Genomic DNA, 16,293 nt, shown 5'->3' with positions numbered 1-16,293 from the left:
TGAGAGGGGTGGGGAGGGAAATATATCCTTGGTGGTGGGGTCTGTTTGGAGGTGGCGGAAATGACGGCAGATGATACGAGATATCTGGAGGTTGGTGGGGTGGTAGGTGAGCACCAGTGGTGTTCTGTCCTGGTGGCGATTGGAGGGGCGGGGTTCAAGGGCGGAGGAGTGCGAAGTGGAGGAGATGCGGTGGAGAGCATCATCAACCACGTCTGAGGGGAAATTGCGGTCTTTGAAGAAGGAGGCCATCTGGGTTGTTCAGTATTGGAATTGGTCTTCCTGGGAGCAGATGCGGCGAAGGCGAAGGAATTGGGAATATGGGATGGCGTTTTTACAGGGTACAAGGTGGGAGGAGGTGTAATCTAAGTAGTTGTGGGAGTCAGTTGGTTTATAGTAAAAGTCCGTGTTGAGTTGGTCATCCGAGATAGAAATGGAGAGGTCTCGGAAGGGGAGGGAGGAGTCTGAGACGGTCCAGGTAAATTTGAGGTGGAATGTGTTAGTAAAGTTGAGAAAAGGTGGGGGAGGGGAAATGAGAAAGCTGGAGAAATCTGCATTCATCCTTTGAAGAAGCTCTTCTCCTCCCTCTACAAGGATCTCAGTGAGTCCCTCTCTCACTGCACCCCCCAGGTCATCTCCTCTACCCTGAAGCTCTTCAGCCACGTCCTCAAACACCCAACCCTCAGACTCAGCACCGCCTTCTTGACCTGCAATCTTCTTCCCAACCTCTGAGGAAGTGATGGAGTCTGGTACAATTGCAACATTTAAAAGGCATTTGAATGGGTATATGAATAGGAAGGATTTGGAGGCATATGGTCCAGGTATTGGCAGGTTGGACTAGATTGGGTTAGGATATCTGGTTGGCATGGAAGGGTTGGAGCGAAGGGTCTATTTCCATGCTGTACATCTCTATGACTGTATGACTCTAAATCTGGACCAACCCTCCAAACCTCCTTGCCCATTACACTACAGGGCAATTTAGCATGCCAATCCACCTAACCTATGCATCTTTGGACTGTGAGAGGTAATGAGCGACTAGCAGAAACCCACACAAACATGGGAGAACATACAAATTCCAAACAGACAGCCACACAAAATTGGATCAAACCCAGGTCCCCTGTGTTGTGAGGCAGCACTGTTAACCACAGTCCTAATCCTTGTTTTCTTTGTAGCCTTGTTTGTCTTCACCACTTAAACCCATCCATTTTCGCGACCTTCCAAAATCTTCACCCTGAGTGATTTGCTAGGCCATACGAGAAGGCAGTTAAGAGTCAAACACATTCCTATGGGTCTGGAGTTACAGTTAGGCTGCATTTGGTGAGGTATCCTTCTATAAAGGAAATCTTTCCGAAGGTCATTCGTCAACCATTTGGGTTTAAAAGCAATTGACAATAGCTTCATGGTCATCATTTGATTTTTAATTTCAGATATTTTCCTGAATTCAAAATCCACCATTAGTCCTTGTGGGATTTGAATCTAGTTTCCTGGATTATGACAGTAGCAACAATATCTCCAGGCCTTATACAGTTCTGACTTTAAGTGTTCCACCATTGACAGCTGTCATTTTCATTCCTACACTCTAACATCAAGCATTACCTCTCTAAACCCTTCTGCTTCTTTATCCTCCTTAATAACCCCTTTAAAAACCTCTTTACTTAAGCTTTTGTTATCTGTTCCAACATCATCTTATGCGGCTAAGTGTTAAATTTTATCTCATACTGCTCCTGTGAAACAACTTGGTCCTTTGACTACATTGAAGGTGGCATATGAATGCAGTTAGCTGTTATTACTGCTGCATCTGAATGAAATCTTTTCAGAGATAATGACCACATCATTGGTGAGAAATATTTATTTAACAAGATCATGGTTTTGGAGCAAAGATGAGGATAGGAGTGAGGGTGTGAGGAGATCACTTTTGGGGTAAGAGATCTGGTCGAGGCTAGAGAAGAGGAGAGATTTGTTTGGGGGTGGGGAAAGTAGTTCATGGTTAGCACTCTAGAGGAGTGGAAATCAAGGTCAGGGAGAAGTAGTGGTCAGGGAAAAAAGTTCAGATGACGGGAATCCATCATGGAGGTGGGGAAACAGCATGACCAAAGGAGGAAAGTTCATTTGAGTATTGTGGGTTGGGAGGGTGGGAAAGGTGGTAAAAATTATGCGGGATCAGGGGTAGAATAGGGAGGTAAGTTCATGGGGAAGGAGCATGTGCAAGCAAAAGTACAGTTGAAAGAGAAAAAATCATCTCTGGTGGAGATAGAGGTAAAAAAAGTGTGAAATTGTGGGCTAAAAGAAAACAGACATGTGGTAAGAACAGAATTGCCAAGGATGGGGAGGTTGAGTGTGGTTTGTAACCATGGAAATAGAAGCAGCTTAGTTTGCAGAGTGTGAAGGATATACTTGGGCTGCTCCTTCCATAAAGGCCCCTTAATGGAGCTAACCCACTTCACTTTCTTACAGCTGCCTATTTCGCTAAAGATCTGCCAACCAGCCAAATTCATAAAACTGAAAGTGTCAGAGAAACTCAGCTGGTCTTGCAGGATCTTTGAAGAGAAAAACAAGATGGTCTTCACTTGAACCAGAGGGGCATTAATATCCTGGGTGAGAAATTTACTAGTGCTATTTGGGTGGGTTTAAACTAGCTCAGAAGGGGGATGGGAACCTGAGGTGTAATTCCAGTACACAGGAGGATAACAGTACGGAGGACATGGACAAGATTTCACAGTCACAGGAGTATGCTGGCAGACAGCAAACTGGTTTGAAGTGTGTCTACTTCAACGCCAGCGGTACCGGAATAAGGTAGGTGAGCTTGAAGCACACATAGGTTCCTGGGACTTCGGTGCGGTGGCCATTTCGGAGACATGGATAGAGCAGAGTCAGGAATGGAGGTTGTAGGTGGTAGGGTTTAGATCTTTCATTAAGACCAGTCAAGGACAGTATAACAGTGGCTGAAAGAACTTTTAACGAGGACCCGTCTACTGAGATGGTATGGGGTGAGGTTAGAAATAAGAAAGGAGAAGTAACACTGTTGGAAGTGTTTTATAGGTCTCCGCAAAGTCCCAGGGATGTGAAGGAGAGGATTGGCAAAATGATTCTGGACAGGAGTGAAAGGAACAGGGTGGTTATTATGGGGGACTTTAACTTCCCCAACATTGACTGGAAATGCTATAACTCTATCTGTTGGATGGATCAGTTTTTTTTCCAATGTGTGCAGGAGGGTTTCCTGACACAGTATGTTGAAAGGCCAACAAGAGGGGAGGCCACACTGGATCTGGTACTTGGTAATGAACCAGGCCTGGTGTTTGATTTAGTTGTAGGTGAGCACTTTGGAGAGAGTGACCATAATTCGGTTCCATTCAGTTTAGTGATGGAAAGGGATAGATACAGGGCACACAGGGCAAGACTTATAGATGGGGAAGGACAATTATAATGCGATTAGGCAAGACTTAGGAGGCATAGAATGGGATAGCAAAATGGAGGGGATGGGGACAATCGAAATGTAGAGCTGGTTCAAGGAACAGATATTGTGTCTCCTTGAGGCAGGGAGGAAGTGATAAGGTAAGGGAACCGTGGTTTACTACAGAAATTGTATCTCTTGTTAAGCTGAAGAGGGAGGCGTATGTGACTTTGAAATGAGATGGTTCAGATGAGGCGATGGAGAGTTACCGATTAACTGGGAAGAAATTAAAGAGAAAGTTAAGAGGAGCAAGGAGACGACATGAGCAGTCTTTAGAAGGGAGGATAATGGAGGACCCTAAACCTTTCTATGTGAGGAATAAAAGGATGAGTAGGGTAGGAATAGGGCCAGTAAAAGACAGAAGTGGGAAGTTGTGTGTGGATCCTGTGGAGATTGGAGAGGAGCTAAATGAATATTTATCATCTGTTATCACTCAAGAATAGGAGAATATTACAGAGGAGAAGACTGAGGTATGGGCTCAGTATGGGATTTAGGTTAGTAAGGAGGAGGTGTTATCCGTTCTAGAATGTGTGAAAGTAAATAAGTCCCTGGACCAGATGGGATTTATCCAAGGATTCTCTGGGAAGGTAGGGAGGAGATGGCAGAGCCTTTGGCCTTGATCTTTGAGTCATCACTGTCAACATGTTTAGTAACAGAGGACTGGAGGATTGCAAATGTTATGCCCTTGTTCAAGAAGGTCAGCAGAGATGAATCAGATAATTACAGACCAGTGAACCTTACATCTGTTGTAGGAAAGGTTTTGGAAAGGATGATAGAGATAGGATTTATAATCATCTAGCAAGCAACAGCTTGATTGGAGATAGTCAACAAGGGCAGGTTGCATTTCACAAACCTCATTGAGGTTTTTGAGAAGGTGACTAAGCATATTTTGATTAGATTAGATTACTTACAGTGCGGCCCAACAAGTCCACACTGACCCTCCGAACAGCAACCCACCCAGACCCATTCCCCTACACCTGACAACATGGGCAATTTAGCATGGCCAATTCACCTAACCTGCACATCTTTGGATTTTGGGAGGAAACCCACGCAGACGCGGGGAGAATGTGCAAACTCCACAGAGACAGTTGCCCGAGGCAGGAGTTGAACTTGGGTCCCTGGCGCTATGAGGCAGCAGTGGCACTGTGCTGCCCATATGGATGAGGGTAGGGCAGTTGATGTGGTTAACATGGACTTAAATAAAGTCTTTGGTAAGGTTCCACACGGTAGGCTATTGGAGAAAATGCAGAGGCATGCGATTGAGGGTGATTTAGCAATTCGGATTAAAAACTGGCTTTCTGTAAGAAGGCAACAAGTGATGGTTGATGGAAAATATTCAGCCTAGAGTCCGGTTACTAGTGGTGTGACACAAGGATCTGTTTTGGGACCACTGCTGTTTGTCATTTTTATAAATGACTTAAATACAGGCATTGGTGGATGGGTTAGTAAGTTTGCAGATGACACTAAAGTCAGTGAAGTGGTGGACAGTGTGGAAGAATGTTGTAGGTTACAGGGGGACTTGGATAATCTGCAGAATTGGGCTGAGAGTTGGCAAATGGAGTTCAAAGCAGATAAATGTGAGGTGATGCACTTTGGGAAGAATAACAGGAAGGCAAAATACTGGGTCAATGGAAAGATTCTTGGTAGTGTGGATGTGCAGAGGGATCTTGATATCCATGTACATAGATCCCTAAAAGTTGCCACCCAGGTTGATAGTGCTGTTAAGATAGGTCTTATTGGTAGGTGGATTGAGTTCCAGAGCCATGATGCTATGCTGCAACTGTACAAAACACTAGTGCAGCCTCAGTTAGAATATGGTGTACAGTTCTGGTCTCTCCATTACAGGAAGGATGTGGAAGCATTGGAAAAGGTGCAGAGGAGATTTACCAGGATGTTGCCTGGTCTGGAGGGAAGGCCTTATGAGGAAAGGCTAAGGGACTTGGATCTGTTCTCATTGGAGAGAAGAAGGCTAAAAGGAGATTTAATAGAAACATACAAGATGATCAGAGGATTAGATAGGGTGGACGGTGAGAGTCTTTTTCCTAGGATGATGGTATCAGCTTGTACAAGGGGGCATAGCTGCAAATTGAGGGGTGGTAGGTTTAAGACAGATGTCAGAGGCAGGTTCTTCACTCAGAGAGTGTAAGGGCATGGAATGCCCTGCCTGCCAATGTAGCTCACTAGGTCACATTAGGGGCATTTAAACAGCCCTTGGATAAGCATATGGATGATGATGGGATAGGGTAGGGGGAAATGCTTAGATTAGTTCAAAGGTCGGCGCAACATCAAGGGCCGAAGGGCCTGTTCTGCACTGTATTGTTTGATGTCCTATGTTATAGAAGCAGAATTAATATTTCGAGTCATTATGATTCTTTGTGTTCTGTCATCATATTAACATTAATGCTGTTTCTCTCTCCACAGATGCTGCCAGATCTGCTGTTACTTCAGCATTTCCTGTTTTTATTTCAGATTTCCAGCATCTGCAATTATTTGCTTTTTTTTAAAGTTGGAGACATGTGAAACTTTGCAATCATGAACTTCTCATCCCACCTGAACCCACCAATTCTTTCAGATGAAATTACTCCCAAACTCTTGATGAAATCATTTAGTCTTTTTGTCATGTCGAGTAACCATTGCAAGAAATGAAAATTTACAAGGTATGCTATGAGCCACAAGCTGGTGAAAAAAAGCAAAATGGTGCTAATTGAAGTGTTTTTTTAATTGACTATTCTTGATAAAAAAAAAGCTTGCTTTTCAGGTCTTGCTTGTCTTTTGATTAAATTTAGGATTAGAGTGGTGATAGAAAAGCACAGCAGTTCAGATAGCATCCAAGGAGCAGGAAAATCGACGTTTCGGGAATTCCTTGGATGCTGCCTGAACTGCTGTGCTTTTCCAGCACCACTCTAATCCAGAATCTGGTTTCCAGCATCTGCAGTCATTGTTTTTACCTTTTTGATTAAATTTACCCAATCCTATCCTCTCCCATTATTTTGGGAATTTTCTCCCCTCCTCTACAGGTTTGTAGATGTATCACATACTTTTGCACAGGAACAAGTCACTTAATGTAGCAAGTACATGCCAATGCCTTCCTTCAAAAACATTCTGCTGTCAAACCTCACTCTCCTTCTTGCCCACAACATTTCTCTTTTTCAAACAATGATAGAATTCACATTGGTACAATTTGCAGACACTGCTTCAATTCTGGCAGCAAAGAATCCCACAATTTAGCCATCTTCTGTCTCAAGAATTTTTTGAAACTTGTTTTTAATTATTGCAAATTTGTGGCTTCTGACTCATGCTTTGTCCTGCTGGAATTTCAATACGGCCTCCCTCTCCATACACATTTAGTCTTCGGGCTTGGTAACACAAAATGGCCAGCTCACCACACCACAGTATGAATGTCGAAGGTTTTTAGATTAGATTACTTACAGTGTGCAAACAGGCCTTTCTGCCCAACAAGTCCACACCGCCCTGCCGAAGCGCAACCCACCCATTCCCCTACATTTACCCCTTTTACCTAACACTACCGGCAATTTAGCATGGCCAATACACCTGGCCTGCACATCTTTGGACTGTGGGAGGAAACCGGAGCACCCGGAGGAAACCCACACAGACACGGGGAGAATGTGCAAACTCCACACAGTCAGTCGCCTGAGTCGGGAATTGAACCCGGGTCTCTGGCGCTGTGAGGCAGCAGTGCTAACCACTGTGCCACCGTGCCGCCCACGGTGGTGTGGCTAATTTTGCAGGCAATGAATCTCTAAGTCATGTGAGATAGTACTTCTGTCTGTCTCCAACAGGAAGCATCATATAATAGACTTGTTAGCCACTCAGAGGCCAGTAACTCCACACATTGGTAATATCAACCAGGAGTTGTGGCCAGTGTATTGCAGCTGTGAAAGTGATGCTCAATATTTTCCTGGACATTTGAGTAAATCCAGGATGTGATTGGGGCCAAACTGACAGACCCCAGCGAGAGAAGGTGAATGTTAGAAAGGGAATTGGCGAAAGGGACAGTTACAAAGAGAGGCAAAACTATGTGAAGAGATCTCTGATTGGAGCCTGGCAAGTGGCACCATCTCCATTTAAACTGTCCAGCTGCTCACACAGGTAAACCTGCCAGCCTGCACGTTGAGTGCCAGCCTCTTCCACCAGTCAATCGAATCCATCTACCAGCCCACTGTAAAGGAAAGGCTGCCAGCATTCTCAAAGATCCATCCCACCCTGGCAATGTTTTTGTACAATCTCTACCATCAGGGAGAAGGTACAGAAGCCTGAACACATGCTCCAGCTGGTTTCCAAACAGTTGCTACCCTACAGTTGTTAGAATACTGAATAGACTCAGAAACTCTTAACATTCACCTGTACCTGTGTTTTTGCTTTTGCTGCTGTTTACCTATTATTTACTTATCTATGCTACTTAACTATGTGATCTGCCTGTATTGCTCGCAAGATAAAGCTTTTCACTGTGCCTCGGTACATGTGACAATAAATTCAATTCAAGTCAAGTCAAGTCAATTCAATTCAATACAAATCAATCCAATTTAATTCAATATTGGCATTGGGATGAGGTCAGCATCGAGTGTTTGGTGCTGAAAAAGCACAGCAGGTCAAGCAGCATCCAAGGAGCAGGAGAATCGACGTTTCGGGCATAAGCCCTTCATCAAGAATCAGGGCTTATGCACGAAACCTCGATTCTCCTGCTCCTCGGATGCTATCTGCCCTGCTGTGCTTTTCCAGCAGTCCTCACTTTTTCCACCAGGAGGAAGCTGTTAACTGGGCATTATTTGCCAACTTGGAAGCTTCAATTCAGGCACAAGCAGGTGACCACAGCAATACTTCCCTTGCAATGTATGAAATTGTGATGAGGGGAGCAGAAATGGGCAGGGACAAGGTGGTCATTGTGCATCCTCCTACTTTCTAACCTGCTGCTATCCATTACAACTCAGCCCTTAACATGTGAGCTTCAATTATAAACTATGAAGCTGCTTCAACCCAGCAATCTTCAAAAGTGAGAGACAAGTCTAACATCTGTTTGGTCCCCTCAGTTCTGTTCATCAGTAGATAAACCCATTGAAATATCCCACATCCTTCAGAGCTACATTTTCAAGCTATGTCAGTTTTCTTCAAGGAGAAAAGTTGTATGTTGGGAACATTGTGTTTCATCCTCACTAGTGTTTAAAACATTGGAACTGAAGGAACTGAATTATTTTTTGAAGAGTCAGAAAAAACACAATCCTAAATATTCTGCAGAGTTTTATGAGTTATTACCCAGTTAGAAGAGTATTTCAACATATAAACAGTTGTTTATCTGTAGCCTGAAAACCAGTTTTCTTTATGAAGCTATTTTCAAATTCAGTACAATGTACAACAATGAGAGCTTTTAGTAAAAGTCTCTTTATGATCTGGATAACCTGTCTTATAAATTGAAACCTGATGCTTGCAACAATTCATGTTGAAAAGTCCACATGATTGTCAGCCAGAAAGTCATAAAGGATAGCAATATAGATTAGATTAGATTACTTACAGTGTGGAAACAGGCCCTTCGGCCCAACAAGTCCACACCAACCCGCCGAAGCGTAACCCACCCATTCCCCTACATTTACCCCTTACCTAACACTACAGGCAATTTAGCATGGCCAATTCACCTGAGGTGCACATCTTTGGACTGTGGGAGGAAACCGGAGCACCCGGAGGAAACCCACGCAGACACGGGGAGAATGTGCAAACTCCACACAGTCAGTTGCCTGAGTCGGGAATTGAACCCAGGTCTCTGGTGCTGTGAGGCAGCAGTGCTAACCACTGTGCCACCGTGCCGCCCCATATACTCACTCATTACAAGCTATACCTGTTGTACCCGCATACTAATTTTTGTGACTAATGAATTAGAATTATAAATTCCTCAGCACTTCAAACTTCTGCAGTCATTCTCCATTTAAATAATGTTCTGCTTTTCCATTCTTTCAGTTAAACTGAACTTCACATTGTCCCACATTATTTGTCATCTGCTAAATTTGGCCCATTCACCCATTCAATCCATTTCATCAGCAACCTCTGTATGTCTTCTTCAAAGCATACTTTCATACCTCTGAAAAATTTAGTAACAATGCCTGTGTTTCCCTCATCTAAGTAATTGTTGTAAAGGGGTATAAGTCTGAGGATCCAGCACAATTCACTGTGGGACTTCACTCATTATATCCTGTCAATCAGGAAAAGATGTATTATGTACCTTCCTAGTTTTCTGCCAATGCACCAATCTGTCCATGCTAAATATGCTATCCCCTATAACATTATCGTTATTTTCCATGATAAACTTTGGTGTGGCATCTTGTTAATTGCCTTCTGAAACAAAACAGTATGTCTACAAGGTCTCATTCATCCACAATACATGTTACTCCTTCAAAGAACTCCAATAAATTGATCAAGATTTCAATTTGACAAAATCATGTTGACATTTTCCAACTACCTTGAGCTATTCTAAGTACACAACTATAATATCTTATTAATCAATTCTGACATTTTCTCAAACATAAACACCAAGTCAGTAGTTTCCTGTTTTGTGCTTCCATCCTTCTTGAACAGAGGAGTTATATTTGCTACTTTTTAGTCTGATGGGGTCTTTCCTGAAAAAGAGAATCTTGGAAAATGAACAGCAATGCATCTACTATCTCATTAGCTACTCTACAATGAAGTCTATCTAGACCTGAAGACTTTACAATCTATAATTTACCTAGTATCACCTTGCATGTGATTGTGATCTTCTTTCTCCTTCCCACCTCCTGAGTTGCAGATATTGTTGGAACAGTTTTTCAGATCATATACAGTGAAGACCAAAGCAAAATACTTCTGTTCTGAGGAAGTTCTAAAGGACGGTTACTGGAGCTGAAAGTTTAACTCTGATTTCTCTCCACAGGTGCTGCAAGATGTGCTGAGCTTTTCCAGTAATTTGTTTTTGTTTCTGATATCCAACATCCGCAGTTCTTTCAGTTTTTATAAAGCAAAATATCTGTTCATTTCTTCTATCATTTCTTTATTATCTCCAATTAACTTCTTATCCCCACTCTGCAGAGGCCAGGGAACTGAGCACACATGTGCAGGATGTGTTAGCTGTGGTTACTCATTAGTTTCACAAAGATAGAATGGAATCCCTTTGTAAATGAAATCTATTGGCTAAATTGTGGGATCCACAATGGCTACATGCATGGGGTTTATCACACCTTGCACCTGGGGATTGCAACAATGACTCTGGAAACTTTGGCTCAGTTCGTCAAGGTACAAATGGATGTCTTGGTTAGCCCTCCTGACATTGGTCATTACTTTGTTACATTTTGGATTCCAGAGGTAATTTAGGAGTGGATGTAAATGCTGAGAAAATGAATAACACCTTTATTACAAACAACGGTGAACATAGATGACTACAAGCATTTATTCATTCAGGAAGCCGTGGTCTGTCTAGTGTATTTTCTGTATTCTTTTCGGAGTGCTGCCATGTCATGATTCACTTTCACTACCAACTGCAATAAAGGAAGGCTGCTGACTTAGCTGCCCAGTGGCCTAAGAGGACTTGGTGATCATCCTCTGGTTGTTTAAAAATTGGTGGCACTTGGCAGCATTCACAGCTCCTGCACAGTTACGTTAGATGCTGAATTTCCAGCATCTACCGCTTTAGTGACAACCCCATAGGCATATCATCAGCCTGGATTCAGCATGGTCCTGGCTTCTCACTGTCTTCCGAGTATTAATGGCCATGTCTTTCTCAGCCTGCTGTTGGCTTCTCCAGAGCTTGTGATTTTTTCACAAGGTTTTAACATCAAACCTAAGCTCGAGTACACAACCACCAATGAAAGAGTATCTGAACTGGTTGAGAGTGTAAAAGGAATGATGCGACTCTGCATCCACTGAGGCATCTTCCCACTCTACCTTCTGATATTTAAATAACTGTGCCCTGGAGGTGTCAGTTTTCTGTTCTTGTGATTGACAGATTGAGAAAACAGAGATCATAGGGTTCTGCACTTCCAAATGTAACTCTCTAGAATTGGTTTGCATTCTGATCAATCCACACACACTGGAGGATATAGGAACACAATCACTTCTGTTCATTGAAGGCCATGGCTAGTCATTAGGGTAGATACCCTCTTGACCCTATAGCCCTGCTTCACCATCTGCAATGGAGCAGACAGCATGCTACACTGTTAGCTCCAGACCTTTCTCCTCTAATGGCATTAAGAGGTGAGAAGTGGTGTTCTACCATTAGTTTGGCTTCTTTATTTCCCATTGTGATTCCCTGAAGGAACAAAGAAGTGGAATATCAGCTGTTTCAGAATGCCAGGAAGAAGAATTTTAATCATCCCAAAATAACAGGAACAACTTCTGACCTGTTCGCTTTGGGCGCATTTGAAAGCATTCAACATCTGGCCACTCTGAAATTACATTGCAAAATAGCCAGACTTTTACCTCTTTCTTGAATAGCATCTATTTCTTCAACTGGATATAGTGCAGTCTCACCCAATTACCACTGATATGGTTAGCTCTGCGTAATAAGGGAACCAAGCTGTGGAGTACTCACCCTTGTGGAGTGAAGATGGTAATTGATGTACTTCTGGCATTGCAGTTCTTCAAGTGACCGATGGCCATTGATCTTCCTTGTGACCTTTGACCAGAATTGCTTGTTTAGGTCCCCTCCTCCTGCCCTGTGGAACAGGACCTTCTGACTTCTCTGAGAAAAGTCTGGAGCCATCAATCAAATGCATGGCCATCTAGGACTCTTAGGTCATCATATTCCTGTTTCCAGCTCCTGGTATCCACTCCTTACCTCTTCATGTGGATATCCCTGCTTTTAATTTTTTTACACTTGCACTTTATGCACTTATTTACAAAACTCAAAATGCGATTGAACATTTAACCACGTGTGTTCACAGTGGAATTTCAAAAGCAAGTTGAGAAATTGTAGATTTCCAGTTTGAATTAGTGAAAATATATGTTCCAGCAGAAATTCAAATTAAAAATTATTCAAACAATGCAAATATTAAACTGTGGTAGGATTGTGAAATTGTGGCCAGAACTTTGGTTATTTAATCTCTGATATCTTTCAACATCAAGTATGTATAGCATTAGGTGCCAGGTGCATTGAGTACAAAATTTAAATTTTTTCAAAATTAATTATTTTTCTTGTTATCTGTATCTGGACCACTGTATTCAGTGGGGCTGGCATGGTGGCTCAGCTGCCTCACAGCACCAGGGACCTGGGCTTACTTCCACTTTCGGGTGACTGTATGAAGTTTTTACATTCTTCCTGTGTCTGTGTAGGTTTCCGCCAGGTGCTCCTGTGTCCTCCAGCAGTCCAAAGTTGTGCAGCTTACGTAAATTGGCCCCACTAAATTGCCCATACTGTAGAGGGATGTGCAGGCTAGGTGGGTTAGTCATGGGGAATGCATCTTTACAAGGATAGGGGAGTGGATCTGGGTGGGGTGCCCTCTAGAGATTCAGTGTGGACTCGATGGGCTGAACAGCTTGCTTCCACATTGTAAGGTTTCTATTATTCTATTTCTGACATTTGTTCCAGACATTTTCAAGAAATCTACATTCTCCTTTCCATGATCAAATGTAAAATCTGATGCAAAATATTTAATTAAGGGTTTGGAAATTTTAACTGTTACTGGTTTAACCCTGGTAATACATTAGCAGCATGCTCCCACATTTGGGTACTCTTCTTCATCCATCTGCAAATCTATTGGTTCCAGTGGAAAGTTGAACTCAACTCACAAAGGAAAACAACTTGTTTTTTCAAACTACTTAGGTAACATCTGTCTGTATACTGATTGGATCTTGTGAGAGAAATGCTGTGCTGATGTCAAACAACTAATTCTGGAAAGAAGATGAAGAGAGACAGCTAGAACACAAAGACTGACATTTTGAATGCCTCATATAAATTTAATCTTCCGTCAGTTAAGGTAGGTAATTTATATCAGTCTGTAGCTCACACCTTTTAGAGAGAAATAATGCTAAGGTATGGAATTTGTAAGAGAAGGGTTAGCTTCAGCCTATGTGAATAAAAAAAGACACTAATTTTATCCTTTGTTAATATCCTTCCTCTTTTCAGCAACAGTTTACATTTATCAAAGGCTGCAACCATATATGCCTGCACAGAATAATTATGCAGTCCCTAGACAAGCTATAAAAATGTGAGAATCTTACCTCAACTTTGCAAGGAGACCATTCACTAAAATCCCAGCTATAACATGGCTTATTAAGGCAAGGCCGGTATTGAACCAGCTGAGAGGAACAGGGTCTTCCCTCTCCCTGGGTCTTTTGTAGTACACGCCTATCACGCTTCATTTGACCTAAAAAAGTAAATGAATGATTTTTATACTGGGCAGTGTGTCAAATTTGTTTAATGCTGGAACACACACACATATATAAAGCAAATTTGGACAAACCTGCCACTTTCAAAACATACATATGAAGACAGAAAATGATTAAAATATTAACAATAGCTAGTGGTTATGTTAAGTCTGAAAGCAAAGCATTTTGTTTGTAATGGCAAGTATTTTGCATGTCTGCATTCACCATCTGAAACTGACAACAATTTTGAGAGTTTGGACATCTGCAGAACAACATGAAAATCTAGAAGCTGTAGACAATGAGTTTGCACTCCTTCATAAAATATACTGTAAACATTCTCACAGACTGTACTCTTTATTGCAAATATAGATTGATGAGAACTTCCACTCTTATATCACTAAAACGCTGGAAAAAGTTATATTTTGCTAAATGAGGCAAAACTGAGTTTAACAAAATACAAACTTCCCAATTATTGTTAAACACCATCAATGAACTCAAAAAGCTATTCTTTTTATGTGGAAAGTTAAAATTGTTGACATTGATTAAAAAATTCATACATTTTAGAGAAGTTTTGCTTTTCAGGTCTGTGTATCTTTATTTTATTTTTTAATGAAATCTGACTTTTTTGGATCAGCTCTTGTAAATAAATGGTGGTAAAAGTGCAGGACTTCAACTATTGTTAATTTCCAGGTTTTTGGGTGTGTTACTATTTCTGTTTGCTTGATTGTCTGCTTTCTTGTTGACACCACCACTATGACACATCAACTCATCCTTTGATTCATTGCCAAGTTTAAGCTGCTGTTCAACAAGGGGAAAGCAACATCATGAAGATCACTAGATCTTTGTGGATAGTGTCATACCTCACTAGGTATCATGCTGAAAATTAAGCCTTGCTATTTCCAGAATTACCACAGATTTTAAAATCTTTATCAAAGTTCACAAAATTCCCCCAACTCACTGTCTTTTTAGGTTCAGGATGATAGAAAGCATAGACCATTTATCTGCACTAAACAAGAATTACAACTCATTACAAATAAACAAAGACATAGAGCTGTACAACATGGAAACACACCCTTTGGTCCAATTCATCCATACCAACCAGATATCCTAAATTAATCTAGTTCTATTTTCCAGCATTTGGCCCATATTCCTCTAAACCATTCCTATTCAGGTATCCATCCAGATACCTTTTACATGTCGTAATTTTACCAGCCTCCTCTGGCAGCTCATTCAATACACGCACCACTCTCTCCATGAAAAAATTGCCCTTTATGACCCTTTTAAATCTTTTCTCGCTCACCTTAAACCGATGCCATCTAGGTTTGGACACCCCTACCCTGGGAAAAAGATCTCAGCTATTTACCCTATCTATGTCCCTCGTGATTTTATAAACCTCTATAAGGTCACCTCTCAGCCTCTGATACTCCAGTGAAACTAGCCCCAGCCTATTCAGCCTCTCCCTATGGCTCAAACCCTCCAACCCTGACAGCATCCTTGTAATTTTTTTCCCTCCTTTCAAGTTAGTAAGAACTGTTGACATGTAAACTACTATTTAAAACTCTAATTCCCTTATAAGTACTCCATAGATATGCATACAGATGGAGAAAACATTGGTATTATGGGTAAAAGGAGAAACTGGAGAAGACAGTCAAAAGCATTTGTTAAGCTGCTCCTTTTGGCTTGCCAGGACTTGTTGCTCCTTAACCTCTCTTTCAGGTACTGCGACCTGCTTGCAGGAGGCATGGAGTAACTGGGTTTATAGTATCTGATGTACTGTTTGAAAGTCTCGGCTTTCAACAGCTGAGGAAGGAAAATAAACTGTGTCTCTTCAGGTTTTAGCAATTTTTACTGCAAACAAAAGAACAGATCTCCCCTTCCACAGGTCTGAAGGTCTTCTGGCTAGACTATTTACTCGTAGCTGTTCAGCTATCCGAGAGTCTATCACATGGTTGTTGGAAGACTGAAGGCCTTTAGCATCAACTACTGGTCAGAACTCAACAGAGTAATCAGCTTCTTCTGGCTGGCCAAATGACCCTTCAGATCTGTTCCCTGACTTGAGCTCATCTGCAATAAGCCCACCCCTAATGATTGATGAAATAGCTGTTTAGAGTGCACTTACACTAGGTGTCAGGTAACCTTTTTAAAAATACAACAATCCCTTTCATTATCCTTGGTTTTTAAAACAGTCCTTTTCCCATGTCAATCCACAAGTAAAATAAAAACAATCTCTACAATAACTTTCTTCAAGGTAAATCTTATTGATTCATCACTAATTGCAAAATTTAGATCAATGCATTGACATTTAACATGCAGGCTTGTTTCTTGGTCAACCTGAGCATCAAGCAATTAAGACCTGCAATGGTCATTGCAGTGATTACAGATTTAGGTCTCTATGACTGTGAAATGCTGAATACTATATATCACACAGGCTATGTTTTATGCCACTATTATGTGCAGCATTTTAAAAAAAGGCTTACATTGCCTTTGACACTGAAGAAACAGTC

The 16,293-nt window shown here is 41.7% G+C and overlaps 1 protein-coding gene across 1 annotated transcript in view; it reads right to left on the bottom strand.

The window, feature by feature from the left end:
• thsd7ba (thrombospondin, type I, domain containing 7Ba) overlaps positions 1–16,293 on the bottom strand; it is a 901,507-nt gene that overhangs the window by 128,131 nt on the left and 757,083 nt on the right. Inside the window, exon 23 of the mRNA XM_043694069.1 lies at positions 13,643–13,788. Coding sequence (XP_043550004.1) covers positions 13,643–13,788 — 146 coding nt within the window. The remainder of the gene's footprint in view (positions 1–13,642; positions 13,789–16,293) is intronic.

The sequence above is a fragment of the Chiloscyllium plagiosum genome, chromosome 7 (assembly GCF_004010195.1).
Source record: "Chiloscyllium plagiosum isolate BGI_BamShark_2017 chromosome 7, ASM401019v2, whole genome shotgun sequence".
Lineage (NCBI taxonomy): Eukaryota > Metazoa > Chordata > Chondrichthyes > Orectolobiformes > Hemiscylliidae > Chiloscyllium > Chiloscyllium plagiosum.
This window is presented reverse-complemented; position numbering and strand designations above follow the sequence as displayed.